The following is a 9,842-nucleotide window of genomic DNA, read 5'->3' as shown; positions in this document are numbered from 1 at the left end:
CAGGACAGCTCCGTTTCAGCCTCTCTCCTTCCTGTCTCCCTCTGTATCCTTCACACTTTAGCCAAGTCAGCGCCACGAAAACAAGCACTCAACAGACCTGAAATAAGTGCCCAGTGAGCAGAAATAATTAAGAAATGGCTTGACCGCGTCTAGAGCTGGAGAGGACGGAGACATGAGAGATGGAGAACAAACGTGCAGCAGTGGAGAAATGTAACGCCTGAGGAGGAGCAGGAGGAGGAGGAGGAAGTGCTGGGTGGACGTAGATCTTCAGTAGGTTAAATTGACTGGTAATAACCAAGTCTCACGCTCATAAACACACACACACACACACGCGCACACACACAGGCACAGGCACGCACACAGGCACACGCACGCAGCAGAGAGATCAGTGCATATAGACGCAGGCTTCAAATGCTTCATCATATCGCTTCAACATCCGACGGAAACACATTCGGTAACATTCTTCTAGGAGCCCAGCGACAGACCTACGACGAGTAGAATAAAATCCAACTTCTCACCGTCAAAAGTGTAATGTTCAAACATTTCCCCCCTGATGCAAAAACCACAACTTAAAGGTTTAAGACAAAATCAAATTTTCATGCATTTTTTTCCATAGTCGCGAGAATAATATTCAGTTTTCCAACAGACCGCACCCTGGAGTAGTATTCACAAAGAAAAGAAAAGGAAAGCCCGTTGTCAAATATTTGATCAATTACAATGTGTACAGTAATACAGCAAATTCACATTTTATTTTAAAATATACAGGTTTGGACGTCATGCAACAACAGCAGGTCCCATTACAAAAAAGTAATAAAATAATAATAATAATCATTAATTTTAAAAAAAATGGTAAAGGATTAAAGTTTTTAAACTATAGCAGAACAATATACAACAACCTTAAATTAAATAACTTTTCAACAAGAGATGTTTTAAAGACTGCCAGCTAGAATTAAGAAAAAATTCTATTAATAACAATAATAATAATTATTATTATAATAATTTGTAAAGGTCTTTTCATTTTTAGAAAATACTTCAAATTGATTGAAAAGGAGGCTGTGCATTGCATGAGTGCCATCAGTTTGTCTGTCAGTCAGTCAGCTTTCCCCTGAACACACAACACCAAAGAGCTTAACAAGAGAAGCGGGGAGCGCTTTGCCAACGACACCTCCATGCCAGAAGAAAATAAAATTAATACACACAAAACTCACTCATACACACTCACGCATGTCAGGTGAAATTTTTGCCAGAGTAGTGCAGTATTGCGCACGCACGCACACATACACACACACGCGCGCGCACACACACACACACACACACACACAAACACACACTACTTCAAACTGTGTGTATGGTGGTATCGACTTGTGGTGATCACAGTACCCGTTTAGTGTTTTGTAATGTTTTTTCACTTCAGTGTGTTCGACCTGAACTCCTGCAGTGGCAGTGTCTATGGGACTGGGACCGATACGCTGGCCAGCGTCGGAGTGCTGTGTCTGAGATGAAACACACACAGAGTGAAAAACTCTTCAAAAGGGTGAGACATTCTCACTGGGACCCATGTCCTTAGATGCAATGAAAACCACCAAACAGAACTTACGCCAAATAAAAATAAGAGTTCAGAATAAAATAGAATAAAACAAAATTACCCCAACAGCAACAACAAAAAAAAACTCAGTAGTAACATTTTCATGTGCTATTAAAGTGCAATTGAATGAGATTTTGCGACACACAAGAACATGACTCACTTAAACCCCGAATATCAAACTTTGCCACCTCCCTTCACCTCCCCATGCCTATCTGCCTCTCTCTCACTCTCCACTTTCTTTCCCTTTATCAAACCCAGCAGTCTGTTTCTACTTCCACAGTTCCTGGGAGCTGTCCTCAATCGCCCAATCCCTGACATTGGGCAGTGCCAGCGGTTCGCTCTTCACTGACAGCGAATTGACCAGTTCACAATGGAACTTGCGGATGTGTCGGTAGAGGTCCCCGGATTGCGTGAAGCGCCGTTCGCACCACTTGCAAGCGTGTGGCTTCTCGCGCGTGTGCACCACTGCGTGGCGGCTGAGGTTGTGTGAGTACTGGAAGCTCTTGCCGCAGGTGGTGCAGGTGTAGGGTTTCTCACCAGAGTGTGTCCGCTCGTGGCGCTTCAGCGTGTACATGCAGGAGAAGGTCTTGCTGCAGATGGTGCAGGTGGGCACGTTGACGTCTCCAGCGGGCTTAGAGCGGATGCCCTCCTGCTCCCTGAAGTGGGAGCTGAGGTGAAGCTGGAGGATGTGCGGGGAGGGGAAAACCTTGTTACACAGCGGACACATGAAGATCTGGGTGTGTTGGGCCGACAGCATGTTGGAGACGTAAGGAAGCAGGGAATTATCCATGCTGGCCGCCTCGGCCTGGGCGCGCTCATTTTCACCCCCCAGTATGTCCTCGTCATCTGCTGTGGCTGGAGGCTTCTCCTCCCGCTCCAGCTCCGAGGCCAGGGAGGCCTCTCGCAGAGCGGACAGGTGTGCTTCCAGGCCAAGTCGCCGCTGGGCTGACAGAGGCCCCCCGACCCCGTGGTGGGTCAGGCCCCCGTTGGCGCTGGGAACCGTCGCCTTCGTGATGCCACTGTGCTCCATGTCATAGTCCCCACCTCCCAGTTCCTCTTCCTCGTCTGAAGCCACACCCCTCTCCACCTTCACCCTAACAGCCAATGGGCTTTGGAGGCTGTCTGGGGTAGCTGCACCGCTGAAGTAGGACTGGTGGTGGTTACTGTGGTTGCTACCGGCGATCGGCTTGACTGACAGGTCCAGGACACAGTCAGCCGCATCATTTGACACCCTCCTGCCCCTGTGCCCTCCACGAGAGCTCACGGAGCGGTGGGACCTCTGGGAGAGGGATCCAGTGGAGCTGGTGGGGCTGCCGGCTGGGGAGATCAGCTTCCCTCCCTCCCCCAGCCTTTCTCCACCTTGCGTCTCCGCCTCGCCGTGCCCTGGGCTGGTTGTAGCCATGGCTGGTGTCCCCGGTCTGTCTGCAGACGGCAGCCTCAGCCACAGCGCTCCACCCTCGGCCTTCCCCTCCTCTTCTTCATCACTGTGCAGCAGGTCGGCAGTGGCAGGCCGGCCGGTAGAACCATCTGATAGACTGTCGGCCTTATCAGAGCAGCTGGACCCACCGTCATCCTCTCTGCGCGTGCTATCTGCCTCCGCCGTGGCCTTCTGCTTCAAACGCTTCTTACACACCTTGACAATGTCATACATGTGCAAGTAGCTGGCCGCTGCCAGCACATCCTCTACGGGAAGGTCCTGGAACTGCAGCTTGCCCTCATACATGAACTCCAGGAGTAGGGAAAAGGCCGGGGCTGTGACAATGTCGCTGTTGAGATGCACCACATCTCTCTTGTCCAGCTGGTCCTTGTAGAAGAGGTGAAAGTACATGCTGCAGGAGGCCAACACAGCACGGTGCGCACGGAACTGAGCATCGCCCACCAGCACCGTGGAGTCGCACAGGAAGCCCTGGTGCCGCTGCTCACTCAGACACTGGAGTAAATGTCTGCTGTGGTCTGGGAACTCCATCCTGCCGTCCTCATAACCTGCAGCCACACAGCGACACAGAAGCAGAGTCAAAGTTGGGTACATCTCATAAAAGTCTCAGTATCCATGATGTCAGACTTCAAAATTATACCTTGCGTGGGTTTTTAAAGAAGTTTTGCAAGGATTTAACTAACCGTTAAATAAAATATGTTTCAGTGAAGGTAAAAGCACAAGAAAAACGGAACAGAAATGTAGACAAAAAGTAAAACCTCCAAAAGATGATTTAAATTGAGAGACATCAGAACCAGAGAGATTCCATGTCTGAGGTAAAATTCAAGCTTTGAGATCATGATATTGTTTTTATCATCACTTAGGCTTTTGTGTTAACACAATTTCTGTGAACAAAATCACCTTACATGAGGCCAATTTAAAACAAAAACAAACAAAAAAACAGGGAAATGCAGGAAAAAAGAGACCAATGCCAAAAACACATATGGTATGAAATGCTGAAAACAAACCACAGAACAGAAGACGAGCAAGCGAAAGAGGAGAACACATCAGGAGAAGGTAGGTTAGTAAGAACAGAGACACTGAGAAAAGGAACATTGTTTTAAACATTTTTAAACACATAAAAAGTGTATTAAAATAAGATTTAAAAAAACGCAACAAAACATGCAGCAAAGATCCCATATATATATTAAATCTGTTTATATTTTTTATGTATACTACACAGTGACCTATGCAGAGCCATGAATTTTTTTTCACTTGCATTCACAACATGAAAAGAAATATTTCTGCTCAAATTCAAAAACACCATGCGTAACTGTAAACTAATTTTTCTAATTATTTACTTAATTTAAAATACATAACAAGAAAAGGGGAAAAAGAGAAACGGACAATAATTACAATTAAGAAGTGTAATTAAAGAATAATCACTAAGTCAGTTTTTACCGGAGAAAGACTTAATCTCAGGTAAACCACCAGCGACAGATTCTTCTACTCTTTCTCTCCGTTCTCTCTCTCTCTGTATCTCTCAAACTCCTCTGCCTGCACTCCTGGATTGTCGCTGCTCCTACGCTGGTTATTTTTATTAACCCACTTTGGCCTGGCCTGGCACAGCCCTTTTAGGTAACCGGCTTTCAGCTGCACACACTGTCCCCACGTACACAACACACACACTTAGCACCAGCCTACCTACCAACCACCTCCACAGGCTAAGTCGAGCAGGAAAACTGCCCAATTGAAATAGCACTGTCGAAAACTAAACAGCTTGTCCCTTTTTTAACCTGCGAGCACCGGCTTTAGGTGTAAGATTAGAGGAGGCGAAAAAAAAAGGACAGAAAACCTGCAGCAAGGCTCTTCAGGTGTGAGAATTTATCTAGTCGATAAAAAAAAAAAAAATGGGCAAAATTTCAGATGACATAAGTCAATAACAAGAATGAAATCTGTAAAATCATTAAGTCCCACCTGTTAACCAAGTCGATTTGTCCTGCCTGAGAAAATACATTGGTCCCGCTCTGCACTGTGTTAACCAAAGCAGTTAAATCACCTCATTTGAATGAAGCTAAACTAAGAATGTCACCGTGTGTGAGTCCGTGTGTGTATCTGCGTGTTGTATATGTGTGTGTGCTCTCCCTACGACTTGTTCAAACTGCTTTTAATGAGGGGGCTTACAGGGACAAGGGTGTACCACCTCCCACCTCTCCAAGCCCCCACCTCCCCTCGCTCTGTCCAGCCAAACCCCTCTTTCACCTCCTCCTTCTACACACACTCACACACACACACACACACACACACACGCACACCATCCGTCAGTCACACACTTCATTCCCATCTGAATCTTACAAGCAAAACCCCGCACATCCGCCCAAGTATAAACTGCCCTGTTCCTCAACACCCCCCCAAACCCCACCCCCCCGGCCTCCACCCACCACCCAGAAGAGAAGATTTACAATACAATCACTGTAAGTGCCCTGCTCGTCACAGCATCAATCCTAATCCTTAAAGATGGCTAAAAATAAAGACGGCGGTGGCGGCTGTGGGGAGGGAGCCGTCGGCGGAGGCTCAGGAGGGCAGCAGCCCGTCACCCGGCCCACCCGGCCCGGTCAGCCAGCTCAGGCAAGGGTCTGAGAAAGAGAGACACAGAGGGACAGGGAGGGAGAGGGTGAGGGAGAGGCTGGGACGGCCGGGGAGGGAGGCTTACCCACATCTGATCCAGCTGACGGGGGCCATATGGCAGCTGCTAGCCAGATAAAGAGATTAAGACTAGGAGGGAGTGCGATTACAGCTGTCTAGCCAATTCAGGCAGCTCAAATCTGCAACTTCTAAATTAGTCTCCTCTACTCCAGCCGACAGGAGGGGAAAAAAGTGGGTAGAGTCGACCGCACATGCTTTCAAGTAATTTTACAGTGAGTTAGATTTAACTGAAAGAAAAAAAAAAGGTTAGATCTCAGGTTAGATGATTAGGATTAAATGACTGCTCACTCTTTTTTTTGCTTAAAATCTTATATTCTTCTATTTTATTAACTAAAAAATTCTTTATCTTTCTTTGCTCAAATTTAAAAAACTGCAAAGTGACTACATTTCTTTCTTTAATTAATGTTGGTTGATAAAAAGCATTACTTTTAATAATGATTTCACGTGTATTATAATGACTGAACTAAACCCAATTTTAAGAAAAGTTGTATCAGTTGCTCACAATTAACAAGTGACGGAACAAAATGCCTGACAACACAAATAGCAAACAGACCTCAAAACAACAGCTGAGTTTTAAATGCAGCTCGCTAGACTAACAAACTAAAAACACAGCAGAGTGTTCCCGGTCTGCAATTACCCCTCAGACAGGCAGCACCAACACGAGTTTCCTACTGAAGGACTCACCAGCAGTTTTCACACAGCGCTCACACTGCTTTGACACACAGGAGATCCCCACAACAAAACAAAATAACTACTCCACTAGCCCGGACTCTCCTATTCCACTAACTCTGCCTCACACACACTCATGCACAGACGTACACACAGACCAACACACACACAAAACAATACCTGCAGCAGTATGCATCAACTTGATTAACTCCACTGTAGCAGAATAGCTGGGCTCTCTGGCTGGCTGAGAATGGCTGTCTCTCTCTCTCTCTCTCTCCCTTTCTTTCTTTCTTGCTCTTTCTCTTCCTCGCTCGCTCTCTCTGAATCAATGAGTGGGTAGAAGAGGAGAGAAGAAGAAGAGGGAGGCAGGCAAAAAAAAAAAAAAAAAAACACGCTGTTCAAACTGCGAGGGACAGATGCAAAGTGGAGGAGATGTTGGAGGGGGAACGAGATACCACCTCCCTCCCTCCTCCTCCTCCTCCTCCTCCTCCTCCTCCTAACTGGCGCTGATCGGCAGCCGCAAACACACACCCATACACAGCATGTGTGCACATACACACACACACAGACACACGCACAGCACTAACTCTCCCAGGCTGCCGCTGAGACTCACAATAAAGGACTGGGGAGGGGTGGAGGCGGTGGAGGGATGGAGGAGGAGGAGGTGGGGTGGATGGCAGCCTGTCAGCTGCTCTGACATCATCCTCAGATGGAGATGCTACCTCCAGCTGTGCTCTTTCTACAGCCATATGCTGCCTCCTCTACACTCCTGCCACCAGACTCCTCTTTCATTCTACCAACACCACGCAACTTTGTCTCTCTTTCTCCCCCTTTTTCTCCCTCTCTCTCCCTGGGAAAAAAAAAAAAAAAAAAAAAAAAAAACCACACGGGTCTACTAAATGCAGTGGGATGCTGATTTGTTTTTTTTGGGAAACAGAAAAGAGTTCACCCACTAAATCAAGCAACCACAACCACCCACTCCTACCAAAACTATCAAGGAAAGGGAAAGTTCACAAAATATAAACAGAGGGTCTGATTAAAAAAGTCTTTCTAATCTTTTTCTGGTGCTGTGAAATTTTCCGACCCTCCGCTGTCTTTCTCTCTGTGTCTCCTTCCACTAACCATAAACAAAGGCCAACACAGCACATTTGCAACTGACAGACATACGCAGCTGATATTGTTTTCCACTTCTTTACGGTTCAGCGCCGCTGCCTCTTCTTGTATTCATTCATTCACTCACTCACTCACTCATTCATCTATGGGGCTACCCCCACCCCACCCCACCCCACCCCCACGCTCGGACCCTTCGGACAACTAACATGAACAAAAATGAAATGGGGGAAACAATGGGAACAAGTCACGAAGAAAGAAACTAATGAGTGGAAATCCTAAACAAAAGGTATACAAGCCTTTAATAAGCCGGGGAGAAACTTATTGCAACGGCAATATTTTCGCTTTCGTTTTGGTAAACGTATGCACGTTTGGAGCGCGTCAACTTCCAGCTATTTAAAATGTATGTTATTTCTGAGTGCCCGCTCGTCCCAAAAGCCTGTAATAAAGTTTAAAAGACTGATATGAAATACACACAGAACGGTACCTAAATACTGACGCCTCGTAATATCCCAAGATAAATAAAGACAGCTTGTTTTATCCCAGCCGCACATTAATGTCCAGGTAAATTACAAGAATGTTATTTCTCAATATGTAGTGTTGAGCGACACCTGAGTGTACACAACATTTGTAAGATAATTACAAACATTTCTGGATAATAGTAGTAAAAATATTTGAGTTTGAAAATTTTTCATGGTGAAAAAAAAAACCTTCGCTCCACTTCAACTTCTGCAATCTTGAATAAGCTTTAATAAAAATAACAATAATAATAATAATTCAAACCTGCTTTCGAAGTCGGAAAAATTCAATAATCAAAGTTAAACTTTAATCAACTTCACCGCTGGAGTTTCATTTGGCATCTTTAATTACAGTGGTTGCTGCACAACACTGCAACCACTGGTGCACAATTTCAGCTTCTGTTTTTCTAAGATACAATTTAATATCGTGACAGTGCAATATCCAACACTTGGACTCACAGAAGTCAGCGGCGCAGCCAATAAGTTTGTTATAAATTAGACCACGACGGCGCTTAACTTCATTTTGAGCAGCCCAAATAGTCAACAACGACTGTTTATAAGCTTTGTCCGGCGAGGGAATTAGCATAAAAGTCAAAGTAACGTTGCCCGTGATGGGCTGCGAGACTGTCGCCGAACAAACTACAACACAAGAAGACCGTAACCATTTTTCTTACCAGAAGACATAACAAACAAAAACAGATAAAGACAAAGACACACACACACACAGAGGGAGAGAGAGAGAGAGAGAGAGAGACACCGTGACCCACGCAGCTAGCTATAGCCCGATCATTGCTAACAAAAGTAAAGCGAACAGGCGACAATATTGAGCTATTTACAGTTGTTGTGAAGGCCCCGGTGCTATGACAACAGCTGCTAAAACACCGCGGACAGAGAGCTAACATAGCAACTATTAGTGCGGGGAGACAACACAGTCATGCTAAGGAAGGTTTAGCTACTTTTTCCCCTCCGTAACCCACCCTCTCTCTCTCCTGAGCCTCCTTTAATCGGACTCCGGTATTAGAGGCAGCACTTACAGACAACAAGGTCCAACGTCTTCCCAGCTTCCTCCGTCAAATGACCCCCCCTTTTTTTTGTTTGTCCTTCGCAGACAAAACTAGAATGACTTTGGACTAATTTCCATAACAGGCTGCCGAGGCGAGCGGGCAGAGTGGACGGGGGAGTCTAGCACTCTGCGGCGGCCAGATGTTTCCGAGCTGTTGCTGCTCAACTCGGGCTGGGAAAGGAGGCGAGTTGACTGGCACGGCGCGGAAGCCAATGGTGCCGGCGAGGAGGAAAGTGAAGGCAAATTGGAAGCGGCCCTCTAACATAAGAGAGGGAGGGATATGTCTTCTTCTCTCGTCGGCGTAGGTTGACACCAGGCGAAAACAACAGCAGTACACACAGTGAGAAGGCAGGAAAGAAGAAGCTGGGCCAAACCAACTGGTTCTGCGAGTCAGCGAGGCGGACTGGCGCAGCGGCGAGCGAGAGAGCGGCGCGATGCCGCTTGGGTACTGTAGTCAAGCCGGAGCGGGGGGGGGGCGGGCGAGGGGGGGTGGGGGTGGGGGGTCGGAGGCGGAGCTTATGTGAGCAGGTGCACCACCTTGACAGGAAGAAACCCCGTTGGTTTCCTAGGACGACAGAAGATAACCTCGCAGTCTCGATTACGGTTAGAGTATTTGCTAATGGCAAAAAAAAAACAAAAAAACACGACAACCAAAAAACCAAAAGTAGTGGGTTTGAATCAGTGGATTAAAATTGACGCACCACTTCCAGAGGTTAAAAAAAAAAGGTCTCCTAAAGGCTGTTGGGTTAGCTATTGTTCGATTTTTAACTTCAATAT

General features: G+C 46.5%; 1 protein-coding gene across 2 annotated transcripts; it reads right to left on the bottom strand.

Moving 5' to 3' along the window:
• Positions 1 to 342: 342 nt before the first annotated feature.
• zbtb18 (zinc finger and BTB domain containing 18) lies at positions 343 to 9,457 on the bottom strand. 2 transcript variants are annotated; one of them, XM_040140163.1, is made up of 3 exons: positions 9,037 to 9,457; positions 6,555 to 6,694; positions 343 to 3,568 (listed from the first exon to the last, which is right to left on the bottom strand). In XM_040140163.1, exons 2-3 carry the CDS (start codon positions 6,568 to 6,570, stop codon positions 1,854 to 1,856), a joined length of 1,731 nt encoding a protein of 576 aa, XP_039996097.1. In that variant the 5' UTR covers positions 6,571 to 6,694; positions 9,037 to 9,457; the 3' UTR covers positions 343 to 1,853. The 2 variants fall into 2 exon arrangements, with proteins under 2 accessions (XP_039996097.1, XP_039996098.1); XM_040140164.1 differs by lacking the exon at positions 6,555 to 6,694.
• Positions 9,458 to 9,842: the final 385 nt, after the last annotated feature.

The sequence above is a fragment of the Xiphias gladius genome, chromosome 11 (genome assembly GCF_016859285.1).
Source record: "Xiphias gladius isolate SHS-SW01 ecotype Sanya breed wild chromosome 11, ASM1685928v1, whole genome shotgun sequence".
NCBI classification, from domain to species: Eukaryota; Metazoa; Chordata; class Actinopteri; order Istiophoriformes; family Xiphiidae; genus Xiphias; species Xiphias gladius.
This window is presented reverse-complemented; position numbering and strand designations above follow the sequence as displayed.